Below are 27,227 nucleotides of genomic sequence, written 5' to 3'. Positions count from 1 at the left end.
TAAATGAGTTTTACATCTCTTGAAGAAGCGATTCGAAATGTAAACAGTTAAAGTTGTTATTTTTCTTGGCATGGTTTTCCCCTTTGTCACGCTTTATTTTGAAAAGCAATATTCATAGGCATAATATCCATATTCTCAAGTGTTATTATTAACTCAACTGCTAGTTGGTCGAATGAACTTAATATAATCTTAATCTTCACAACTCGCATAGTACCTTGGGAGTTTTAATAATACAAAGAGATCCACTTTTTCCGTCTTATACCACTGTTTATAGCACCACAAATATCCAACCAATTAAACCTATCTTTTATTAAAGTTGTTAAGTGGGTGGGTGATTCAATTTCAAACTCATCTGTGTGTTTTGTTCTCTTCTGAATGATGTCATCATCCAGCGGATTATTTCCTTTTTCAGTTTCAAAGTTAGCCAAAAAAATATAGACAAATGCCTTTGATAATTACTAAATTAATATTTAGTTGAAAAATAAATGTTTTAATTTTTTTAAAGCAACAATATTAGGATACGAAATTGATCAATGGACTTTCGTTGTATGGATAACTACTTTTAACCACTTGAGTTCGATCGCAAGGCAGTGGCAGAGTCAGGCTTCCAAATTAGAGAGAGCCCTTCACAAATTTTTTAAGAATAGGCTAAATTAATATGACACTAAACTACTCCTTTTAGCCTACTTTACAACATCATTTTATATTGATTAATAATATATCCATTCATTACAATCACTCCACAATTTCATATTTTATCATGGTTAAATACTAATCTCATCATCTACATTATTATACACTTAAAAATTAATAATTTATATTCCAACATAGAGAAGAAATGCAAAAAGGGTTCACAAAATCTAATATTTAAGTATCCAACTCAAACATGAAAAAAATAGGGAAATAAAAAAATTCACAAAGTTTAACTCAAACAAAAGATAAAGAGAAATAAAGGTTAAAAATGTAGGAGTTTTTAGTGTAAATATCATAAATTAATGTAGAATGTAAAAGAGAGAAGTAAAAAGAGATTAAGAAGTTTTATGGTTGTAAACAAAAAATACCTAATATATACTATTTATTTTAGGATCCTAAAACTAATCAAATATGTTAAGTATCATACATCATACATAATATTATAATACAATAAATAAAAGATGGAGTGGGGTATGGGACCACACTGATCCATTAATGACTCAGGCCCTATAGAAGGGCTTGAACTCAAGTGGTTAAGAACATTCCTCTGCATCCAAGGACCAAGGTCATAAGTTCGGTCCCACATTCCCCAATATTGCTTGCATATTCTTTTTTAACAAAATGAGTAAAATGAGAAAACACAATATTAAATGTGTGCTTGATTTTAGTATCCATATAAAATCAATTGTGTAGTTGTATGTATGGACAATAATTATCAGAGCATTTGCCCCACCCACCATTAGCATTGTCTTCTTGCAAACCTGCATAATTTTTTAACTCATTTCTGTCCCCAATTAGGCAAGCTCCACAATTTTTATAATGGAAAAAAGTACCCACTTGTTTTAATTTATTTAGAAAAATGCCAAAATGGGTTAGACTTTGCCCACCCCATCTCTTTATGGAAAGCTCCCATGTAACCCAAATAATTAGATCTTTTATAATTATATAAAATTATAAATCTCCCTTTCTTGTTCAGAGAAAGCGAAGTCTTAGGAAAAAAGAAGAAAAAAAAACCATTGTTTACCCGATTGGGAGTACCCTGCCTAAAACGACAGGCTCGTCAGCACCCACATGTCACTTTATCAACGGGAACACAACAGTAATTTCAAAAACCCTGTAGGGGCAAATTTGGCCGCCACCGTTTTCTATTCCCCCAACGTCTCCCTAGCAATTTGAAAAAAGCGAAAATTCCCAAAAATAGGATGTACGTATTCGTAGACCCACGCGTCAACGATCTATACGATGGGCGGCTCTTTAAGAATTCAAAGGTCTTACGCAACCCGATTGGTCCACGTGTCCATAGTGAAGAAAACCGCTAGTGGTTTTGTACGCAAAAAGATGGTGGTTTTTACTGCCCTCAGGTACACTTTCCTTATATAGCTTTGTGCTGATGTGAATCATCAGTACAGCCAAAGCTATTTTGGTGAAGCCTCGGTTTGTCTCCATTACTTAAAAGCCATAGCTTCTTCTCTGAGCACCAAGTAAGTTTCTCAACTCAAATTTATTTTTATTTTCTCCCACGAATATTAATTCCTTAATTTCTTCCATCCATTTCATTTTCTCTCTCTTTCCTGGAAAATTTGTGTAATTTTCTTGCTCCCCCGATCTTGAACAAGAATGAATGAAAGAGAGCTAGAAGCTAGTTAGCTTTAAGTTTGCTCCTGTGGCTGCAAGATATTCTTGTGATTTATTTTGTTGTGCATAGAGAGTATGGTGTTTGGTTGGGAGCTGGGTTTTTTTCTTTGAAGGGATAAATTGATTGACCTAGATTTGGTAGGTGTGATCGATGGGAAGGGGTAAGATTGTGATAAGGAGGATTGACAATTCCACGAGCCGCCAAGTGACGTTTTCGAAGCGGAGGAACGGGCTGCTGAAGAAGGCCAAGGAGCTGGCGATCTTATGCGACGCGGAGGTCGGAGTTATGATCTTCTCCAGCACCGGCAAGCTCTATGATTTTGCAAGCACCAGGTCCTACTTATTCTATAACATCTTTAATTAGCTTTGTTTAAGGTTAATTACTTTTATTATCTTCATATCTTGAGATCCATGCATTCCATGAGCTAATTACTTCCATTATATATTTATTTTTTGTTGAATTATTTGGTGTTAATTTTTTTTATTTTTTATAATTCGTTGAGAAATTACTCTATTGTTTCCATGGAGATGAAGTTAGGGAAATGGCATATACATGCATGTGTAGTTATGCTGCATTGCTCAGAAGTGTTTGAATTAAGGTGCAAGGACCAATTAATTTATAGAACTAATTCCTTGTTAACACAGTAATCTTTTGCTTATTCGAATCAATACAAGGTTAGTCAAATTCCAAAGGTTAGTGTTAGAGTAAGAAAGGGAAGATTACCCCCTGTTAATGTTAATGTAACTCCATTGTCACACAAAAAAACTATTAACTTAACTCTCGATTGCTAATAGGCTTTATAAGAAATGTTTGTATGATTTTATTTTCTTTGAAATGTTTGATACTTTTATGATTTCAACGTACACATTTTCTATAATGCTGCTTCTAAAATGACCATATCATATCAGAAAAATGCTCCCAATCCATTTCTAAGTTTCAATGGATTTATTTTTTATTTTTTATTTTCTATGGTTCTGACATAACTGTCTTGATCGGTGAATAAATGTAAGACATAAGTACACCATGTAAACTTTTCCAACATTCTCGGAGAACATATTTTATATGGTTTCGAAATCTCTCGCTGCCCACTGAATGATCCCATCATGTCTTCCATCTCCAACGCCAACACAACCAAAATCATGATATAGGGCATTAACCGAACTTGAGATGCTTTAAAACCCTCTTCTCTTCTTAACAATTCATTGTTTTGTTGAATCATCATTGCCGACATATGAGCCATATTATTTTGCATCTGTTACTGCTCAATCCTACTGCCGTAGGTCGAAGATTACAGTTCCCTTGTGCCATTGTGATTCTTGTGCCTTTCCTCAAATATTGCACCTCCTTGCGAACAATTGCTTTGTGCCATTATCAATCTCTCAAAACCTCACTCTTCTAATGGAAAACAGTCTTTCTTTTGTTGCTACCAGATTCAGATTCATTGCCATTTGGACCGCTTGATCAAGTCAACAATCAGTTTGCAGATTTATTTTTATTCTTTTTGGGTCGAACAATCTCTTTGTAGAAAGAATATGAATAAAGTGAGTTTCAGTGAAGAAGTCTTCCTTACATTGGTTGAGTTGTAGGGAACGTAATTACATAAGTGCTTTACCAATGCTAGTAGAATTCCAAGTTGATTTCACCTGATCATCGAGAATGGATAGGCAAATGTCCACTTTGTTTCTATCTCTCCCATAATTTTAAGGATAACAACATCATTCCAGTCTGACTTACAACCAAATACATGAAGTGAGAGCTTTCGATCATGTAATGCTCCGGACCTGGGGAAAGGTAGAAATCCTGTGCCCGGTACTTGATAAATAAAAAGTAAAACAACATGGCGAAACATGGGTTAACATAAAATTCTCTTATAAAAATAGGTCAAAAAGCTTACAAGTATACCAAAAATAAGTAAAGTTCTATGACTCTCATCTAATTCAACTCCAGCCGGTTTAGTGCTTGTCTTCCCCATTAATTCATCTGAAAAATAAACAAGGTGAGGGATGAGTAAATCACCACTTTGTGAGTAGATTATGTAATATGACAGTCAAGCAATGCCGTTTTACACACTAGTCTAGAAAATATCATAAAAGATACACCAATCCAGATCATATCACATCATTACTTCATATCTCGGTTATTATTCATAGCATGTAACCCACCACGTGACCCATAATACCCTCACTGCCTTATGCCCCCGTGTGGTAGATCTATCCCTCGGATACCCCAACACTAAAATTCTCGTGTTCAATGAATAATACATACTTCATAAATAGTCCAATCAATATATAGTGTGAAAGATTGCACCAAATTAGATATGCTTGACTTGCAATAGAGAGAGATTTGTAAATAGAACAAATCCATGATAATTCATGGTTTGTCATTTTATCACAAAATAAAAACTTTTAAAACACATTACATGAACCACTCACCTCGATAAGAGAATCCTTAAAAGAATTGGCAAGACAACCCATCCAAGAATCTCCACCAACGTACTCCCTCCCCCTTCTCTCTCTAACTTTGTTTCTAATTTCTCATGTTTAGAAACTATGAGGGTTATGCTCATATTTATAGTGGTTATAGGGATATGATAAACTTCAATATTTAGAAGGATAAGAACATCCAATTTTATCCAAAAGATATTTTAATAAGATAAGATCATCCAAATTTATCCAAAGGATACATATCTTAAAAAGATAAGATTGTCCAAGTTTATCCAAAAGATAAATATCATCTTTTCTCCTTTTAAAATACATGTCTTCATAGATCAATTGAGGGCTTTGAACCAAACCCATGCTTAGCTTAAGAAAAGGTTCAGGCCTTAGGAGCAATAACTTGAAAAGCAAGTCATCCTAGAGTTGAGTCATATGGAGATTTAAGTCCATGGGAATAACCCTAATATACTATGTACTAGTACTAGGAGGGCCATAAGATCACCTCAAGCACGAAGCTATACTGTTCAACAAACCAAACTCAGTTGCGTGGAAGTTCTCCAGCTTGGATATCAACCTTTGATTATAGCATATTCTATAACTTCTGACCCGTTAGTTTGAACAATATTTTAGGAAAAACCCATGAAAATATAGACAAGAAAAAAACAAAAGTGTACAAAATAATATATATATATATATATATATTTTTGGTCAAGGGAGTGTACAAAATAATATAGGTCTTGTAAATATACGTGTGTAATAGTTACAAATAGAAAAATCCTATGATTAAACTTCCAAGTTTGTGTCAGATCCCAGAGTGACAAGCACTTGATCTTCAATTGTAAGGAGGAATATCCAGGTATGCTTATAAGGACTTGATCAAGAATGCTATAGGATTCTTCACAAGGCTTGATTAAGAGTGCTTTAACTTATAACGTATAAGTTGTGTGATCCACTAGTAATAGAACGGAGGTGGAGATAAAAGCATACACATTGGGAGTTCTTTGGGTTGCCTAATTTATTAGACCTAGGTAAGTTGGAGATAATATCAAATGACGACTCATGATTAGTAGTGGGCCACATTGATCCATTTCTTGCCTTATCCCAATTTGTTTGGATCCATCTAACTCTAAAAGTTTAGCCAATAATTTAGTTTATTAAGGGAGGACAACAAAATAAGATGGCCAATCTAACGTTATATTCCTAACAACTCCATCCAAGATGTAGTCAAATAAAGAATCATTTTTTAGAACCTCTTGGTCATTTAATTCTTTACAAAAAGTGGCCCTATATGTCATCAAAATTGAGTTGTTAAAAACTGAACTTCCTAAAATGACATTTAGGGCCACTTCTTGTAAAGAATATAGTGTGATATGGTAAAAAGACTTTCAAAAGTGACTTTATCTGACGGCATCTCGTATGAAATTGCTAGGACTATGATGGTGGGGGATATGTTGACTAGTTTTCTATAATTCAAGAGAAAAATTAGCTAACACAAAGTTTTAGCGGGAGGGGTAAATTGACAAAATCAATATAATTTAGGGAGAAAAACTTATTAAAGAAAGAAGATGTTGATCTCTTGGTTGGTTTGTAATGTTATCATCAATGGAGGTAGTTTTGATAATCTAGTCTCCAAAGAGAGAGTGGCAAAATCGAACCTTGAAGTTTACCAACATCTAAGGCCATATCAAATAAACTTTGTTCAAGAAAAAAGGTGTACATGGCATTATGGACCAAATGCTCTGGAAGTAGGTGGTCAAGAAACTTGCTCATTGACTCTACATTTTACATTTCGTATATATATATAACTCCAAAAGACCTAAGTCAAGAAAATCTTTAGGGGTAGGCATATAAATCACAAGACTAGTAAACTGGACTGAGCTAGACCTAATCGGCAGGTATTGAACCGGTTTTGACTAAAATTCTTCGTTAAACACTATACAATTTAAGTGAACCAGTCAAGTGCCTCATTCACGATTAGAAAGATTCAATATGAACCAAACCAAACCGATACACTCTAGTTCCCTACATGCACTCATAGAAAAAGAAAAAAATATTTAATTTATCTCTACTTTTACCCTGACATAGCCACCCACCCCCTCCTTCTTCCTCATGTACACGTGTGCATATATATATATATATATATCTCTCTCTCTCTCAATTTCTTATATCACCAACCTCAAAGGCAATTGTTTTTATGGAAAAGGGTTTGATGCATGCAATTAATGATGTTCAAGATAAGGGTGCTTTTGATAGTTAAAGGATTTTTTAACTACATAAAATTATCCAACTTTTGTGGGTTGTTCAACTTTGAAAATTTTACACGTAAATACCCAACCTCACGAAAAACATACAAAGTAGACTCTCTGTTAGTTGGACTAATACTCAATCTGTTAACTAATTTGTATGTTTTTGGCGAGGTTGGGTATCTACGTGCAAGATTTTCAAGGTTGAGCACTAGTTTGAAATAATCCCTAAAAGTTAGGTTAGTTTTATGTAATTAAACCAAAAAATTATAATACAATGTGTATTAGAATACTAAGAATTACTTAGAAGTATGAAAGAGCCATAAAAGTTGTATGTGAATCATTGTTGTACTATGATACAAAGAGAAGGAAGAGTGATTAGAAGAAACTTGTTAATGGACATACTGCATATCGACCCCTATAAACCCTAAAATGAACCTATTCCTATCCAATGCCAGATTCTTAATTGTCACATTAGGCCCTTGTCCCAGTAGGACAACCAGTATGACACTTCCTACCTAATGTTAACCATATAGGGAGGGATCTAGTATCCACGTGGACACATTTTTGTTCGGGTGCTTTGTTGTGCTGAAACACTCCAAGACTTTGTCATTGATGGATTATGCGATGCACACACACATAAACTCCTTGAAAATAAAACACACGCACACCACGAAGAGAGTAAGCAAACATAAAATAAGACAAAGATTTATAGAGATTTGGCCTCATGCGTACGTCCTCTTTAGTGATTCCCTCGATAAATTTCACTAGAAGAATAGGAACCACTTTGGTTACAACAAGAACCCTCTTAGCTCTCTATCCTCTCAAAACCCAGGTCTTAATTTCTCTCAAACCTTTTGATGCCCTTGTAAACACTTAAGAATTCACCATTGAATTATGTCTTGTCTTTCTCTCTTGAATTCTCCTCTCTTACTTTTAACCTACCCTTAAAAATCATATTTATAATGCATATGAGTTTAATTACAAGTTAATTAGGAATATGAAACCAAAACCTTATTAAATTGGGTTAGAAATTCTCAAAATAATAGGAAACCACGTTGAAACACGCCAAAATGTCAAAACTGCATTCAACCTTGTTCACGTGACGACTGGTTGTCGGGAGTAGATGATCGATCGCTTTAGAGCAGAAAACAACCTTGAGCTCTCGGACAAAACCGATCGGTCGCTTGCACTGGAACTCCTCTTGTTGAGACTTCTTCTCCTTTTCCCGCTGCTCCTCCTTGCAACCTTTTGTTTCCGCTTCCTCCTCCGCATCTGTGGTGAGCCAAACTTCAACATGCTTAGCCTGAAACCAAATGAGGAATTGAGGTTTGGATTTTAAGCTCTAGATTTGAAGTTTGGAACTTGGGATTTAGGTTCGAGGTTTAGGTTTGGGTTTGCTTTTATGATTAATGTACGTATTACAAGTATTCATTTTATGTTAGACTTGATATTATTTGCAATTTTTTATATGTTATAAAGAAAAATATAAGATTTAATTGGTAAAACAAATAAATGTGAGACGACGTGAGATGAGCTTGAGTTTACATGTTTGGACATGATAAGTTAATGTATCAGGTTTGAATTTATGATGTTTAATACGCGACATGAACACAAAACTAACACGGTAAAACACAACAGGTTAGCCATGCCTGCAGTGAATACACATGACCTTAGTCAAATTGAATTCTTTCCAAAACTCCTAAATTCCACATCAATTACACATCGGACAATTGATCCCCTCAAAAATAAAATACATACACACACATCCGACAATAAGAAAATGTTGTTTTTCCATATGTAAGAAGATTGTAACTGTTTCTGTTTAGGTCTTTTCCACGAGTTATTTAGAATCTCACCTTCCAAGCCCTTTAGAAAATTTTATTACACCGCATTAACAAAGCAAAATAAAAAAATTCTCATAGAACTTTGAATATTTGTTCTCTTCCGAAGATCCATGAGTAGACAAACCCTATTTGACATTGTCGTGCATGTACCATACTTGGAATTTTGAATGCCACTTGTCACTTATGTATGCTACCAAATCCAAAAAGAGAGGGATTTGCTAGTCCATACATCCCTCCCCCTGAGTGACCTTATTAATTGTTTATTTGTATAAAATGCTAAAATGATCACACAATGGATATGCAATATGTGTATGTTAGAGTAGGGAAAAATAAAAATAAAAGTGAGGTGAATAGAGAGAGTTCATTGATTCGTAGTCTGAGTAAAATGTAATTACCATAAGTTTTTAGGTCAAATGTTACTTATAGTCGATGTTTGGTGATTGGAATTGGATTAGATTATTATGTAAAATTAGATAGCAAACACATCATTAAGAGATTAGATTAACATAAATATGCTATTACATGGCCTAGCAAGATTATATATACAAAAATGCTAGTCATACCACATTTATATACCACAATGTGTACCACCTATGCAAATATGGTATGCCTAGCATTGCTCTTATATATAACACGAGGACTACAATAAGGGGTAATAGTGAGGGGTTATAATGAGAGGTTCCTTAATAGCCATCCAATCAAGTGTATAGTTGTTATTGAATTGCTAGATTGAACCCCATCATTATAACCCCTCAACATAGTCCCTCATTATAGATATAATCCAATCCAAATTTAACCCCAACTTTTTGGTGGGATTCATAAGCCTACGACATTTGGGCTTATATAGTCCTACTCACCAAATGGTTTTGAGAATCATCTCCAACTCATTAAACATGTCAAACGAAAATGTACATATTGACTAATCCAAAAGGTATATTTTACCTTTGCACGTTGTCAGCACGTCGCTCACATCACTAGATTTAAGGTATGTTAAAGAAAGATATAAGGACCAACTTCCAAATTTTTTCCATGTTTAAAGTAGAAGATAGATTATTGATGAATGACCCTTATTCATGAAGGTAGGAGAGGAAAAGTTTCCTTAATGACTAATCCATCTTCTAGCTTCAACTTGACCAAAGTTTGAAAGTTGGCCTCCATTTCTTACTTCAACCTACCTTAAATCTAACGAGTCATCCAATACAATATAATCCTAGACACCAACCTAATCTTCTAGGTCTTATGCTCCATCTAGGGGGTCTGATCAAGATCAAGCACTTTCAATATACTAATCCATTTTGTCAACAAATTGGGACTTTTCTTTCTTGATCAACCTATACAATATTGTGACAGTTGATCTCTTGAAAACTTCCGACCATGGTTTTTTTTTTCTGATTCAACAATGCATCGACTCAAGTTTTAGCTAATCACACGCTTGATCCAATAAACCCTCTCCTAAGTAAGAAGAATTAGATAAGCCCCACTTCAGTGCTCAACAAAATGGAAGTGGTCTCTGCCCCTCCTCTCTTCTCCTATTTTTCCCCCTCTTCTTTTCTCCTCTTCCTTTTCAACTCCTCTCTTTCTCTCTCTGAATTTCTAGGGTTTTTTTTTGTTTGGTTTTCATTATTATTTAGGTTCTTGGGTTGCAGTAGTTTCAATGGTGTTTACCCTGTCCCCGTTGTTGTGGCAAGAACTGTTGTAGCGACAAAGGTTTTTTGTTTTTGTTTGAGTCAACCTTTTTTCAAGATTGTGGGTTTGGGTTGGTTTTGTTTGGTGTGAGTTATTTGGTGTTGAATAAGAGCATCAACTCTTTCGAGTTTGATGCGTGTTTATGATCTTTCTACGAGAGAGTTTACATTGTGGATGTTATACTTGATTTTTCTAGACATGCTTTTATGCCGAATTCTTTGGTCGTGTGGCAATGGAAGGTATACTATATGAGTTTGATGTTGTCATTGGATCCCTCCATATTGGTTATAACCTCTTTGTAGGTAGTGGTTGTAACCCCTTTATGGGTAGCAGTTGTAACCCTTTTGTGGATAGTTCTAGTGGCCCTTATAGCTATTGTATTTATATTGGCCTCGTGGAGTAATTTATGAATGCAATCTCCCTACCTTTTGACCCCAAAAAAATAAAAATAAAAACCCTCTCCTCTTGTCCATCAAGTTCAAAATAATATCCACACCTAGAGCCTACTGTCATGTGTAACCCTAATCTAGACTAACTACTCTTACAACAGAGCAATGTCTTGTCCTAATCTTAATCCTTGACTCAAACCTTCAATCTTTATGCACTTGAGCCGCCATGTTGCTCCAGACACAGATGTCAATGCTAAGCACACCCATACTCCTTAACCTCTGATGTTTTCTTATAAATACATACATGTCATGAAATTGCGTGATGTTCAAACTACCTACACACAAAAAGCACCCTATTCCCATGTCCAGCCAAGAAAGAAATTTATCCCAGTCCAATCTCTTAAGCCCAAGCCTAGGTCTAAAACAGTCTTGTCCGAATTTTGATCATCTTGACTTCCTCATCTTCGATTGTAATTTACTCGAGTCTCCAAGTTGCCCCAAACACTTAAACATACCCATGTACCCATCCTTCTAAGCTTTCATTATACACATCCATGTCATGAATTTACCAAAATGTCTCACATTAAAGTTCACTCATACAATATTTTGTTTTTCTCTTTCAACCTCAGAATATTTTGATCAACCAACTATATAGCCTTAAAACAAATGTGTTTTATATATGATGTCTCATTCTGATATTAAAGTCTAGATTTCTGCTTAATTTTGATGTCAGTCGACTAGTTGATGTCTGTTGACCAACGTGATGCTTATAACTATATGAAGCACAGTGCTTCTATCAGCTGCAACTTCAAAGTTGAAATGATGTTGGTTGTAATCAAATAGCTAAAAAATTTCTCATCTAGTTGATTTTTTGTATGAACGATCCTCCAAAAAGAACATAAAAAGAGAACGGGTTCAATCATTAGCCCCGTCGAGGGTGAGATGTTCAAGTTTTTCTTAAACGACATACTCAGTTCAAGCTTCTTGCATGCATATGCGTGCGCAGTTGAAGCTTCTTGTGCATGTGTGTGTGCTCGCTGGGTCAACATAAGTACAAGGTTGATTCATGCTCGAATGCGGGTCTAACAAAATAAATATTTATGTTGCTAGATACGCATGCTGATATGAATAAAAAATCATGTTGTTGACTTAGAAGCAAACACTTCAACCTGATAAACTTCCACTGATATTTTTGTTGAAACTGCAGCATGTAGAAAAGCAATATAGTTGAAAACTGATGAGCCCGTTCGGAATCAATATAGAAACTGCTGACACGGGTGCAAACAAAAATACGGGCAGAATATTCCTCTCCAACAACATTTGCCTACAGCCTCGTTCTCCTCCTCATCATCATCATTTTCAGAATCACAATCCAAGCCATAAATCCTTTACGATATCATCATCACCCCCCTATTATCAGCCTCGTCCAGAATAATTTTAGTCAGCTGTTAGAATCTAGTTTTAAGAATTTACTAACAGACAGTCATAGAGACACACTTCCAAACTCAGTTCCCACCTCTGTCCTGATTCAATCCACTGCAATAATACCAACTCTGGAAATTCCCATTCAACTCTAAAGTGCCACGCAGCTGTATCGATTGAACTGACATTAGTAACCGGACAAGCTCTTGTAGACATAGTTCAGAAAATATGAAAGCAAGGCTCTTGATCATTGATAAATATGCAGTTCCAAATACAGGCTTTATTCTTGTTATGTATCAGCAATACTTGATATGCAAATGAGTGAAACAAGCTAGTATGAAATCATATAGCAGCTAACTTACAAGGGGAAAAAAAGGAGGGAAATACAGAGTTGTTTAGTTCTTATGTCACATATTCAGTTATGTCTAATGGTCCCAATTCTTGAAGAAACTGAATTTAGAGTTTAAGAAAGTTGATTGGCTAAAACAAGTTAGGATGGGAAACAGATACATATCTCTTAGTTCCCTACTTCAAACAATGTCCGCTTGAACATCTGAAAACCATAGATTTACCAGATATCACAGCTTACAAGATATATTATTTCGGGGGTGTAGATTAACAGTATATAGTCTAAAATGTTATCATGATATGTTGGTTTTCTTTTGTTACATGTCCGTGTGCAGCTTCTTGAAAATACATTCCTAATTTTTTTGTACCAAGTTAACCAAAAGCAAAGAGTGTTTCTGACAAAACTGAATCTTCTTTACCAGCATAAAATCAGTAATTGAACGATACAACAAAGCGAAAGAGGAGCACCATCAATTTGGAAATCCAACTTCTGAGATTAAGGTATTCTTCAGTTCTGAGTCCTGCATTTTTTTCTTTAATAGTTTATCTTCAAGGCGTATTTAAAATATGAGTCTTCAACGTGCTGTTCATTATTACAAATAGATTATCTGGCATGATAAACCAATCATGAAATCATACAGCAAAATATGCATTGACTCAGACATATATATATATATATATATATCTGTAAAGTTATCTCATTCTATAAATTTAATGATTCTGAATAAAATAAACCAAATTATTGAATAAATTTAGAAATTATTTGAGAAAATAATGAAATTAAAAATGAAAACAATAGGACATCCCAAACTTTCAGAAGAAAAGGACGTTGGGAGAAAGGATGACTAAACTGTTGGATTACATTAAGAAATCAAATAGGCAGAACGCATCAAGATGTTAGTAACAAGTAAATATAATACGGTACAGCAGCCACTTCCAAAAATTTGTAGGACAGCCAAGGAATACTGGAATTGCGTTTCAGTCAGTTTCCAAAGGTGTGGATAAAAGAAATATTGGCAGTTCTAGCTTATACTGTCTCAATGACGGCTGCTTTTTCAGGAAAAACACATTCAAAATAACTCATAACCATGAAATATGATACCCAAACTTTTCCAAACCACAATTTACAAAAATACATAAACTAAATTTAAAAAGAAACACCGTTCTCCATACACAACCTGAAATCATGGTTGTATGTTGGAAGTTGGAAGTTGGAAGTTGGAACACATATCATCTGAGCAGCCTCCATATAATGGCCCAAGTGGTCTCCTTTGGTGGTATTGGAATGCACCAGTTTTATGGCTTTCACTCACAATATTATTTTGGTGGCAATTTTCATATTACCTTCCTACCTAGATATACAAACTTCTATTGCTCATAAATTATGTCTATACACTCGAATGAAATTGCAACCTCACCCATCCTAAGAAATAAATAGAAAATATTATTAATAACCATAATGAAGCCATACAATTGCACAAGTACATTAGCCTATCAAAAGTGTTGTATTTAGCAGAAGTAAATTTTCAATCAGACGTGACGAAATATGGTGTTCACAATAAAATCATCAGCTGCTTCGCAGTGAATAATAAGTTAGCAACAAGGTAAAAGAATATGAGAAAAAAAAAAAATCTTAGTACACAGTTAAGAAGATACCGTTAAAAAGTTCAAAAAGTAGAAACATAAACTGTCAAAGAAGTAGTCCTCTCAGAATCCATTTTGTACAGGCTACAACGACTGTCCAAAATAACGCATTTAGAAAGATTTTTTGAATTAAAAATCCAGATTTCACCATTGTTTATGTCATTGCTCGCAAGCAAGTTTTGCTTCTCTACTGTCACAGAAATAACACACAAGAGCACATAATCTCAAACCACTTATTCCTTCTTCCAACTTGTCGATTAAAGTTCACCTCTTAAACGATAAAGTGATTTGTATGTCACAGAAAGAAAACTGTGATAGCAAAGGACTTCCATGTATAACTAGTTGCCAATTCAATGTGTATTGTCTAATTCATGAGCAAAAGTTAAAATCATAGTTCAATCCAACCTTGATGACTTGGTGTCGATCAAGAATTGGATTATTTTCCTTCCGTCTTGTCGCATCAATGAAACGCCTAAAAGAAACGACTTAGATGACAGGAAGACTATGGACAGACTAGATTGGCAAAGTCAATTCAGATTTAATGCTGTTTCATCCGCCAAATCCATAATGCCCGCCATTTGCAATTGCAGAAGGAAAAGATCAGTCCAGAGACCACACACGCGACATAAAGACAAAGCCCCTAAAGCTGCACAGCTTTCAAAATAATTCCATTAAAAGATAGTTCATTTTTCTTTATAGATCATAGTAACAAAGTTGCAATTTCCTGGAAGTTCAGGCATTAATCCTAAACACGATGTGGAATCGAGGAGCAAAGATGAATGGCTAACCTCCCAAAGTTCAGTAACAATGGGAATTGGGAATAGAGGTTATTGCTAAGACAAAGCGTCAAATATGTCTGCTCTCACATTCGTGAAGTTGTTTCAGTAATAAGAAATTGGTTCACCATTTCCAGGGGAATCTCTTTTTAGTTTGAGGTATTTCAATTCAAGCAGGGAGCTCTGAACAAGGGTCAGAACGCAACTGCTGATAAGACTCATCCCAGAGGCACCAAAAATCTCTCAGAGAATTTCCCAGTTCCACTTTTCCTTTCTAGACCAAAAACCTCTCTATAAAGCTGTACATATAGGAGGTAAATGGAACCATAAAAGAAATTAGGGCAAGAAAACAATTGTGCATCGCTCCTTGATCATATAAATCAAGTCCTACATCCATACAAAGGCATCATATGCCAAAATGCTAATGGTGGCAACAATTTACAGATTTTCTGTTCTTGTCAATAGAAACGTCTGTGCATTGCAACTTTCTATTTCTACTAATTATAAGAAACCAGGATGCTATTAAAATTCAGTTCCAGCTGCGTACCTGACTTTGATCCTTTAGCTCGCAGACTAGCAATGGACCCCTAACTAGTGTCATGTTAAGCTCAATTTCTCCTTTATGGCGCCATCAATTTAGAGAACTAAAATGCAAGCACATGATGTGAGTTACATTATGCAACTGCATAATGCAGGTATAAAAGAGGTTACAATTCAAGTAGCAGCTAATGCTTGCATACAAAAGATGTTGCGAGTAAGTAGTTTATGATCGTTTAATACAAGCTCATGATTTTCCTTGCATGTTTACATTGGTATATGAACAAAACCTTTATGCTGACCATAATATCATACAAATAAGAGCCTTGTTTTCACATATAGCTGCCATTATGTTGAAGTGGCCAATTTCCACTTAAATATGTTCATTGTAATAGTTATGACTAAAAGTGGTCTTTTTTTACTTCTTAGTTATGGCAAAGGGAGGCAGCAATGTTGAGGCAACAACTTCAAAACTTGCAGGAAAACCATAGGTATAATGATTTTCCTTTTTATCACGAATTTATTGTATCATATATTAACCATGAAACACAAGCACTATAGAAGCACAAATAGAAATGAAACATTAGAAAGTCAGAATACAATTAGGATGTCTACATGTGACAGGATAACATGCGCGTTCTAACAACACTTCACTAAAAACTTCATTTCCTAAAGCATTGCTCTATTCATAAAGGTGAGATATCTAATTCTATCACCAATTGCATACCTGATGTTTCAACATTTTTTTTTTAGAAGCTTCAGAAGGTGCTAATATCAAGAAGTTAATTATTTTTTGGATCATTCAACAGACCTGAGTGTAATTTAGTTTCCTACATTAGATTTCTTTCTTTTCCATCTTTTGGGAGAAGCTTTGAATTTGAGCTTCTCCAGAAACTACATTTTCACCACTACAATTCATAGGAAAAACAGATTAACAAAAAAGCACTTTATATGGTGCGAAACTGCTGCTCAGTTGTGCCAACAGCTGCACCAAATGGACACTTACAGTAGTTGGGTTAAAGAGGTAATGAAGAAGATGAATGTAGGGGAAACAAATTGAACTTAATGGAACCCCTATTGAAGGTTGGAAATTCTTCAGCAATATGGTATGGCCTGACTTTCTAAATACAATCCTATTTGTAATCGCACCTTATTGGCTTTCTTCTAATAAACTGTTCATTTCTTATAAATACAATAATATAATTACTTGACTAATTACCTAATTTTAAAGAACAAAGGTGAAGCTTAGGGTAAAACTATATATTTTGGGTTAAATCTTCAGTCATAACATGACACTTTGGTTGGAGGGGAAGGGGAAGGAGTGTGGGGGCAGTGTTGGTATGCATGTACATAATAAACTAAAGGCATGAAAAAAAAATTGGAGAAGAAATGTGATTTTTATTCTAGAACAAACAACTATAGAACCTATCTTCTTACTGAAAGGGACCAGTGGAAGAGCTTAGAGAGAAAAGGATTGGTCATATATGGTTTTCATAGATTCAGAAGTACAGTTTCTAAGCAGTGGGCTATAGATAAAAGGCGGAAATACTAGGTCAGTTTTTTTAAAATAATAATAGGCCTTTATCAATTTGGAATTAAGTCCCAACCCAACCTTTCCAGCAGTGATCAATAAAGACATTTACACGAACTTTGCAAATGACATCATGCTATTAAATTAAAACATGAAATAGCAATATTAGTAGATCAATTTGATTGCCAAAACAAGATCTAAGAGAAAAGGAAACGAGATACCAAGTCTACGTTAAAGTTCCTAAGAAGGAAGTACACTGGAGTTTACAAAAGAAGGTAGTTCATTCCAAAACATCAGTTCTAGGTAGAGGATTAACAAGCCAAAACTAGCAGAGGAAGTAATAGTTTATTCCAGATGACTAAAGGTTTTATTAAGGAATAGGGACACAACAAAGTCTGCAGCACTTTGCATATGTTAATTGATAAACTTACTACATCTATTTACAATTTTGTCTAATAGTTTTGCAATCTGGAAATGATAAAGACATAAGAATAAGTTATCATAAATTTCTGTTTTTCTTTTTTATTGTTGAAGTATTTTTGTTTTTGGGCCAATTGTTGTTCAGCTTTATGATATTGAAGGGCATCTTATGCTGTATACTTGATTATGAAAGACCTTAGCTGTTGGAAATTCATAACAATAAGTTTTCTGCTTTTCCAAATTTCTTTTATGACATAAACTTGTGCTATTCCAATTTTATCACAACCAAGTGTTTTTAAGGTACGCACACTGTTGGCATATAAAGACATAAGGCCATACTGAGAGTAAGTTCTAATAAATATGGTTTTATCTGCCAAAGAAGTGTGGTATTAGAGAGAATGAGCTCAGGTTAACCAAAAATTTTTAATGAACCAGCAAAGAAATTTACATACTGCTGTCAAAAGCAAACAGATTAAATGTTCATTAAAAAAAACTCTAGCCATGTTAATCAAACACCGATATTAATTATGCTTTCACTATCACATTTGGAGAACTTTTACCAAAAGAAATAAAAGAGAAGAAAAGAGTTAAGATTATCAGAATAAATTAAATTCTCATCAACTTATCAAAAGCTGTCACTAAATTTATGTTTACAATCACATTTTGGGAACTTATGCCAAAAAGAAAAAGAAAAAGAAAGTTAAGACTTTCAGAACAAATCAAATTTTCATATCAACCTATCTTTATGCATGAAATGATTTTCTATTTCAAAGAGATCTTCACATCCACAAGTTATGTTGAAAGCACTATCACTTGGTATCGTATTGAGGTAAACTCAAGAGAAACCTCATACATGCTTTAGCTCATATCTATCTTCACAAATGTATCAAATGATTCTAGAACTGCTCATGGTTCAAATACTACCAAATTAATAAACAAAGCAGGTGGAGTCATTTCAGTGTATATACTGCATTGAGCCCAAACAACCAGTGTAACCATAAAGATGTTTAGCATCAAAAGAGAATTGTTATGCATCTCATAAATCCAACTCACTACTGGATTTAAGATGTCCAAAATCCATGTTTGGGCCTAAACAATGTTTACCTCTCAATCATTACAGGCAAATGATGGGCGAAGAGCTTTCTGGCCTGAGTGTTAAAGATTTACAGAATCTGGAGAACCAATTGGAAATGAGTCTTCGGGGTGTCCGAACGAAAAAGGTAAGACACTGTCATTCTCTACGCAATCACTCATTCTTTGAAAATAAACTCTTTAAATGTTTGTGTATGGTGCTAAATCAAAAATTCCACTTTTGTAGGACCAACTTTTAATGGATGAAATACAAGAACTAAACAGAAAGGTTAACTTTGCGAAACTTTGGTACCATATTCAGCATGTTCCTCTTTATTACTTAAGCAGCTAAATTTAAACGTGTGTGTGCAGGGGAACCTCATTCACCAAGAAAATGTCGAGCTGTATAAGAAGGTAAACCTAACTCGTCAAGAAAACATGGAATTATATAAGAAGGTACTGGTTCTGATAACTAAAACAGACGTCAACTATCCTCAAAAGACTGATAAAAAATCTAAAAGTCCAACGTACAACATATTGCAACATTTTTTCAATAACACCTCAACAGAAAAGTTTCACATCCCAGGTTTATGGAACAAGGGATGTAAATGGAGCAAATAGAAATCCCCTTCTGATAAATGGTCTAGGTATTGGAGAGGACTCACATGGACCTGTCCAACTCCAGCTTAGCCAGCCACAGCAGCAAAACTGCGAGACAGCAGGAAGAGCTACAAAGCTGGGGTATACCTCCCTCCCTAAAACTCCATCATTCATTATGATTAACATTTTTAATTTGCCAAATGTTGATTAAATTGTTTCCATGATGACTACTGCAGACTACAACTACATTAGCAAAGAAGATGCATCAGAGTAGGACGACGTTACTTGATTTCTATCAAGAAGAAGGTTGATGGCTACAAATTTATGTTCTATAAGAGGAATGTGGTAAAAGAATCACAGAACAATCAGAAAAGGACCTTGATTTAAAAGCAAACAATGCTTTGATGTGTGTGTGACAATCAAAGAAACCAACTACATATGTAAAGATGAGATTTATATATAATAAAGAATAACTGAATTGCACTTCAGGTGCAATGCAGCTTTTAAAATCTCTAAGTCTGTCTGCATCCATGAAATAAGCAAACTTGCTCTGAAGGCTGACATTTGCACTCGTATTGGAAAATATGGTGGAATGTTTATATGCAGGTTATCAATTTGTTCAACAAAAAATATCAAGTCCAGCAGTTGCTTTAAAAAAGATGAAAATATAAAGAGAAAGAAGCAAAACTGTTGAATCATCTCAACTTAACTGCATTCAAGTTCAGTCCACCCAAGTATTGTATTTCACAAAATGGTATTTGAGGTACTTACCTTGTTCACGCAATTTGATTTACATAGACAGCATCAAGAGCAATTTCATGTCCTTATCGCAATATAATTTCCTGCATGGCAATAATAGAGGGTTAAGCACGCACACTAAGGGTTATCTGGTCATTGACAGTTTTCTTTATAATATACTATATATTTTGTATGCAGACAGAGGATAGTGCTACAAATAATATATATTACAGAAAAATAGAGAGAGCGAGACCTAGAAGATTCCACGCACTTGAACCACCACAGATTATCATACAGGTAGGTATGACAATATGCAAAATTCTTTTATTATAATAAATTTTCTCTAGGACTAGTTAAATGAAATGGATTCAAATTTTAAGTTATCAGCTGGGAAAAAAATCATGCATGGTCGAATGGAAGTAAAACTCATTAATGCTAGTTACCATCAAATGTTGATCCTGGACCAACTTTGATTGAAACAAACATAGAATTTGTGAGTACAATGTTTCATTTATCAAATGCAGCGCAATCCATAAATATTAAGGCTCCAGGACCATTACACAGTAATTCTTCTTATATGAAGTTAGGACTAGAAGACTATGCACGCCTAGCTTGCAGACACCAGACAATCCAAAGCCACTCTACGGTATTTACTTATGTAAACAACATAACTCTAATTAAGATTACCACAATCAGATCCATGTGTTCAGAATTATAGTTTCCAAATTTGTATCAGACACCAAATAACTTGCAACAGGAATGCAATTTGAGCAGAGACATGCAATACCATGTTGGAAGTCTTACATACTGCCACAGATACGGAAGATATCCTATTCGAGAGGGAAGATCACATATGCCACATTTGAGAATCAACTTTTGGTAAGCTGGGAAAACAATATTCATGAGATCAGGTATTTTATGAACTCGAGGATCAGGTATCAAAGGCCTACCTGGCATAGCTTGCAAAGAAAGGTTCCTTCCTTCTCAGCAAGTCTTAAACACGAAAACATGTTCAAACAAAAAATCAGGGTCTTCTGATTCTGAACCATTTCATTCTTCTTAAATACTTAAAAGGTTTTATTTACTTTAGAGATTAAAAAAAAAAATTATTTTTCTTGTCAAAACTTTAGAGATAAATCTAACCCTTCTCCACCCTTCGGTGAGATGAAGCGTAGTATGACCGTCAAGATCTGTGTTCTAAAAGAGTCTTTAAGAAGAGGGGGAAGAATGTTGAGATCATCTGTTCAGATATTAAAAAATCTTCCAGATATCTTTTAGTCGTTGCAAATCTCCAAACAGAAGATATAACTTATGTTGAGTAGCATATTTGCAAACTTTATGCAATGAATAGAAAGAAAGAACTTGACATGCTTCGATAATCCATAATTTGACGTTTAAAATAATATGCAACTCAAATCTTATCAAACCAATACATTAAAAGAAAAGGGAAAAGAATGACAATAGTTTTAGGTTTCTCAAGCATAACTCCAAAACTCAATCTTGATATAATGAAAATATAGAAAAGAAACTGTTGGCACCCCAATAAGTCATTCTGCAAGACTTCCTTTTGTTTTTACAGAGGAGTGGGATCACTTTTTTGGAGTGCCAATAACAGCTCTGTATGAAAAAAAACAAACCCCAAAAATCTGGTAACATGCACAATATCCGAATGCCCATTTCAAGAGGAGCAAAACACGCAAAAATGAGTCACTTCTCGAAACAAAAATAGTACTTTCCAGGACAAAAGAAAACAATAGAACATGGTTTAAGAAAAGAAAAATCATTGAGATAGTAGCAGGCAAAAGACAATGAAATCAACAAAATTGTAAGCATTTGCTGCATTTGGCAAGACTAAATAGGACTCTGGGATCTCAAATCTTCCATGAGGAAAATAGCTGTTTTAACCTCTGCAGAAAGAACAAGGAAATCACCGGAGTTAGGGGGGCACTGTAGTGACCACCAAGGGCTCCAATGCTCATAATCATTGAAACTGCTTCAAAAAGAAAGAGAAAGAATGTGCAAAGGCTAGGGTTTGTGAGCAATAACTTGCATACCACTGCAAAGTGAGGAAGAGGAAAGATTCATACTCCAAAGATTGTTTAGAATAACCGAAATCTTTGGGAATAGAAAGTCCTTAGTACAAATATATTGGATGTGGAGATCTTAGCCAATAATTTGCGCTGATCCCTTATTAATAGGGAGAAAGATCCATCTATGGATGGAAAGTAACTTTAATTGGAATTCCGTGGTGCAGGTGGAGTTCATGTTGGTCTAGGAATGGTTTGTGATGTGCTAAACTAATTTATCTGAACTCCCTATTGAGAAAGCCTGTGATACACTGAAATCTAACAGCGTCTATGCATTAGGGAAGTCTAGGGTATTTAAGTAAGGGATATGAATCCAAACGTCAACTTGGGCTAGCACTTTTTGAGGAGGGCCCTCGGTTGTTGTTACAAAATACCCTTGAATCCCACCTTGGCAATGTGATAAGGAAATCCAGAGTACTTAAGTATCAAGCAAAGCCTGCGAATCCAAATGTCAACTTGACCTAGAACTTTTGGAGAAGGCTTTGGGTTGTTGCAAAATGTATTGGAGCAACCCCGTCCATTGCCTATTTCCAACTAAGGGTTCATTGTTACTATGATGACTCTTGCAAGTGAGGGAAGGGATGATGCCCCCATGCTCTGTGGGATAATGTGGATGTAAAGGAAAGTAAGTAATTGTGTCCCAATAACCAAAGTTTTCACACTGGCAAGGGGATATTAGGTATCATTGATTCATAGGCTGGCCAATGATTGCATCTCATATAGAAACTACCTGTCCATTATGTGGTCATTTTTTGTGAGGATGCAAAGGCCTAGAGGAGAGGAGATTATGATACCCCTAAATGGTAAATTGGCAATTTGTTGAGGAGACTTCGGATACTTTGGAGGAAGCCTTGTGTATACTCTGAATCCTACATTGGCTATGCATTTCCAAGATCTAAGTTGATTAAGATAGGCTTATCAATCCAAATGTTAACTTAAACTACTACTTTCTTAGGAGGCCTTAGATAGTATTAGAGCCACCTAGTCCATTGCCTACGTAAGGAAGGCACCCTCCCATTGACGGAAAGGGTGTCATACCCCAATGCTAAAAGGTAGCATAGATTCATAAGCAGGTAAATGAGTGCATACCACATCAAATAGGCTCGTCCACTAATAAATGTTCTATGTATGTTTCCCATATTGGTAAGGGGACCAAGGCCTAAAGGAAGGGAGATTGTGATACCTTTGAAGACTCCATCATGTATGAATTGGGAAAATATATGGTACTTAAGTAAGGTCTAGGAATCCAAATGATAACTTATGCTTGCACTACTAGAGGATACCATCAGATTTTCACACGCCCTCGCACATGTAGCGAATTTTCAAGCCTAACACGTGGACAACACATATTGGGTAACGTGGGGCACGTGTGGCCGTTGGGCTTCACACGTGGGCAAACCGCTCTGATACCATGAAGGAAGTTGAGGTTCCACCCCAAAACCAATTGGACTCCTTACAAGCCCTTTTAAGGTTTGTTAGTTTTCCAATGCGGGACATTTTCACCTTCACATTTCACATTTCTTAGAAATGCAATTTTTGTGTTTTTATAACTAAACTACCCCCATATGATTTATTAAAAATGTTTTTTTTTTCTTTCAAAATTATGGTATTTGTTTTTCTTTTTTTTTTACAATAATATTTAAGACACCAACTGATGTGGCAATTTCTTATTTGTTGTGGATAAGTAAGGTTCCTAGTGGGCTCAAAATGAAAACAAATGACATACTGCCACATCATTGATGTCCAAAAATTGGTGCAGTAAGTTGGTGTTTGTAGTATTACTCTTTTTTTTTTCAAGGATATTATTTTAAAGAAAAACATATTTTAATTCATAGTACTACATGAACAAAATATTGGAACAAGAATAAAAGGTCTTTTTGGTTATCATGTTCCAATAGACACTTGAATGGGGCCTTAAGAAATGAAATGTTTTTAAAAAAAAAAAACTACTGAAGTACTTTTATTGCTTTTAATTTCAAAGAATAGTTTCATATTTTAGGTACAAATAATTATTAGGTCTACATTTGTAAGGATCGAGCTCAAGCTTAAGCTCTAGCATAACTCAATTTACAAGTTCATTCATTAATGTAAAGCTTGCCAATTTTTAGAATGCCAGTCTAGATAAGCTTGATTCAAGCTCGATAAAAAGGAATAAGAACATGGTAAATACTTATTGACAAGGGGTCGACTCAGTTTATTTGCATCTCTACTTCCATAAACTTGTACTATGTTATGATTGTTATCTAACCGCACACTAACTACCAAAATCACCTCCATATTTTTTTCCTGCCTCCCATCTGCACAAACTATCATGCTCCAGTACATATCTTGATAACCACCAACCAAACTTTAATTGAACTTAAAAAAAATTTTGACCCCTAAAATCCACTATTTGTACAATGCAAATACATACGAAAAACTTGAGCACATTTTCAAGTCACTAAACATTATCAGTCTTCTCCCAAGTGAAAGACTTCACATACACTTTCAACTATCTGAAAAGTTTTATTAAGAAATATGAAAAGCCGCATGCGTCCTCAAGGCTACAAAAGGGCTTATTATATGCCTATTCCAATAACTATATTCATTAAGAAACGCACATTTAGAGTATACATCCATAACTTTATTCAAGAATCTAGATTATGAATGCACATTCATAACGCATTGACAACTATTAATAATGGTTGAATGTTCATATTGTAGTATAAACATACGATTGTACATATTGTACATTCCTAATGTACCTAACATGAATTTAATTTAATCTACTATATCAGAAAAAACACACTTAATGATGTGGTGAGATTAAAACAATAACATAACCTAAGAAGGGCAAAGGAACGCATCTTGTTCCATTGACCCATTTACAAAGAGGCTTGTAATTGATCACGGGTTAACCCCAAATATACTATATAAGCTACTTTGATGCTTGTACAAGACTGTATATACTACTAATGCATACGTATAAGCACATCATGAATAAAACAGAAATTTTGGAGTTCGATTTGTCAGAAATATAATGTATCAACCACAAACACCATCCAATTAAAAGTTAAAAAAAAACTAATTAGAACAAAAACACGGAACACATATCGTGGATTTCACATAGATATGAGAAGAGAAAAAAAAAAAAGCGGGTGCAATTAACAAGGTAAAGTTTAAAGTAAAGTTAAAAAGTCATCAAAACAGTACTGAGACAGCCAAGTTAAAAGCGATTTGTAGTGAGTACTGTACAATTTACGGCAAGAATAGAATGAAAATATCCTAATCAAAATAAAGGCATGACAAGAAGTAGTAGCTTGTACCTGATTTCAGAGCCCAAGTAGGCGTCTCGGAAACAAAATCACCTTCCTTCATTATATCCTGAAAATCAACATTCCAAGAACAAAAAACATAAACTAGTGTAAGTACAATTGCAAACGAGTCTCACTGGCTATATATTTGCAAATTTTGCAATATAAGTACTGAAAAAAGAGCTCAATGCAACATTTGGGTGAGCTAGAAATCATCAGAAATGAAAGAAAAGCATGACACTTACGACTTTTAGCCGCGTAGGGCATGCGATAAGTCCATAATTACACGATTCCCAGCTCCACCTCCGTTTACGCTTATAATTTCTCAAAATTTTCTCGGCAGCCAAACAAACCGTTAGCTCAAAGACGAAACGGATATTCCGTCCTGAAGCAGCAAAATTGGGAGCTCGGAAGCCGTAGAGGCAATAGAATAAAGCAAAAGAAGGAGAATGCAGCCTGAGAGACGCAAGGATGAGAGGAAATTTCAAGGTCGGTGGCGTCCATGGAAGAAGCGGAGACGAACTGAGGGAAGAGATGAAGATGAGGAGATCTATTTCAATGGTGGAGGAGACAAGGTAGAGAGCGTATGCCTGACGAAGAAGAAAGAAGAAGCTTCATGAGAGAATTTAGAGAGAGAGAGAGAAGTAGAGAGAGAAAAAATATCTGAGAAGGAAAAGAATAAAAAAACGAAAGGGGAAATGATGTGGGGGAGGACTCTGAGAGATGGTGGGGGCTATGGAGAGTTTGGTGGGGGCTATGGAGGAAGAGAGAGAGGCTGCGATGCCCCCACTTGATCTAACACGTCATCGATCAATCCAGGCTCTCCTCTTTTTCTTCCATTTGCTGATTCTCCATTAAATTAATTAAATTAATTAAATAATGGTGGAAGGGAGAAGAAGAAAATCTAGGGTTTCGGATTCTCCCCCAAGTCGGGTTTTTTTGAAACCTGAGACATGTTATTTGGTCGCTCGCTGGCTGCTGCTTTGGCCAAAAACGAGCAGCTCCTCAGCCAGCCTTGAAGTCTGATGCGTGCGTAGGCATTGACGTTATACAATGTACTTTTTTATTATCTTCAAATTACAACTTGTTTTCCTTTTATGAATTCAATACAAAAAGAAACAAAAACAAAAGTGATAAGACGCGGATGGATACAACATTGCACAACTCAATTGCCACTCGACACGATTGTAGAAGGATACATTATTGGGGCATCCCCAATCATAGCCTCAAAATAGGACTCTAAAAATGTGGTGGATGGAGAGCTATTTAGAGCTTTGGTAGAATATTTTAGACTCTAAAGATATCTTTCCCACAATGAGGGCTTTATATTCGGGGCTCTATATGATTTTTTTATGATAGTATTTCATTCAACGCATTATTGTTTCGCTTTTATGGCAAAGGATACATTATGAATCTATTTTGTTGCAAATATGTGATCAGGATTAGACCTGGCAATATTGTACCCGTTAACACAATACAAATTTGCACCCAAAAAAAAAAATTTAAGCATTTGGGTTGATGCTAAATGGGTCATATTGAAAAGGGGTAGACCCTTTAACCACTTGTTAAGTTAATTGGTCGTGACGTGTAAATTAGCAAATACCATTTAAGAGTATGGATAGTTAAGGTCATGAGTTCGAGTCTTAGCATATGTGTTGTGTGTATGTGAATTTGGTATATTATCGCTCATTTCAATAGGAAATGTCCTAAAAAAACGTATGAGTAGTTTTATATTTTTATATATCTTTCTTCTTTTTCCTTCTGTCTTTTCTTCCTTCTCCCTCAACTATTCTCTAGTTGATTTTATTTATTTAATTTTTAATTGGTCGTG

General features: G+C 35.0%; 1 protein-coding gene and 2 long non-coding RNA genes across 16 annotated transcripts; 1 reads left to right on the top strand and 2 right to left on the bottom strand.

Annotated features, from left to right (window-relative positions):
• Nucleotides 1-2,092: 2,092 nt before the first annotated feature.
• Nucleotides 2,093-19,655, top strand: AGL16 (AGAMOUS-like 16). 5 transcript variants are annotated; one of them, XM_008220972.2, is made up of 9 exons: nucleotides 2,093-2,174; nucleotides 2,471-2,661; nucleotides 13,122-13,200; nucleotides 16,086-16,147; nucleotides 18,728-18,827; nucleotides 18,926-18,967; nucleotides 19,051-19,092; nucleotides 19,265-19,419; nucleotides 19,515-19,655. In XM_008220972.2, the coding sequence occupies exons 2-9, from the start codon at nucleotides 2,480-2,482 to the stop codon at nucleotides 19,528-19,530; spliced, it is 678 nt and encodes a 225-aa protein (XP_008219194.1). In that variant the 5' UTR covers nucleotides 2,093-2,174; nucleotides 2,471-2,479; the 3' UTR covers nucleotides 19,531-19,655. The 5 variants fall into 5 exon arrangements, with proteins under 5 accessions (XP_008219194.1, XP_008219193.1, XP_008219192.1 ...); XM_008220971.2 differs by having other exon boundaries at nucleotides 19,247-19,419; XM_008220970.2 differs by having other exon boundaries at nucleotides 19,051-19,134.
• LOC148919452 (uncharacterized) lies at nucleotides 3,234-4,860 on the bottom strand. Its single transcript, XR_016124032.1, has 2 exons — nucleotides 4,762-4,860; nucleotides 3,234-4,309 (listed from the first exon to the last, which is right to left on the bottom strand). It is a non-coding gene; the product is annotated as an uncharacterized LOC148919452 (long non-coding RNA).
• On the bottom strand, nucleotides 11,824-25,725 carry LOC103319430 (uncharacterized). 10 transcript variants are annotated; one of them, XR_016124031.1, is made up of 7 exons: nucleotides 25,642-25,725; nucleotides 25,409-25,466; nucleotides 20,967-21,009; nucleotides 20,804-20,900; nucleotides 20,050-20,120; nucleotides 18,712-18,779; nucleotides 11,824-15,763 (listed from the first exon to the last, which is right to left on the bottom strand). It is a non-coding gene; the product is annotated as an uncharacterized LOC103319430 (long non-coding RNA). The 10 variants fall into 10 exon arrangements; XR_016124022.1 differs by having other exon boundaries at nucleotides 11,824-18,779; XR_016124027.1 differs by lacking the exon at nucleotides 18,712-18,779 and having other exon boundaries at nucleotides 11,824-15,801.
• Nucleotides 25,726-27,227: the final 1,502 nt, after the last annotated feature.

Source organism: Prunus mume, linkage group LG2 (assembly GCF_029339155.1).
Source record: "Prunus mume cultivar Tortuosa linkage group LG2, ASM2933915v1, whole genome shotgun sequence".
NCBI lineage: Eukaryota > Viridiplantae > Streptophyta > Magnoliopsida > Rosales > Rosaceae > Prunus > Prunus mume.
Note: the sequence above shows the minus strand (reverse complement) of the source record. Positions and strands in the feature narration are given on the sequence as shown.

What these genes read in the sequence shown, in the direction of transcription:
- AGL16 (XM_089045716.1), top strand. Translation starts at nt 2,480, where the DNA reads ATGGGAAGGGGTAAGATTGTGATAAGGAGGATTGACAATTCCACGAGC. An exon ending in ATCCAACTTCTGAGATTAAG is followed by an intron (nt 13,201 to 16,085) that starts GTATTCTTCAGT and finishes TTTACTTCTTAG; the next exon opens with TTATGGCAAAGGGAGGCAGC. An exon ending in ACATGGAATTATATAAGAAG is followed by an intron (nt 19,135 to 19,246) that starts GTACTGGTTCTG and finishes ACACCTCAACAG; the next exon opens with AAAAGTTTCACATCCCAGGT.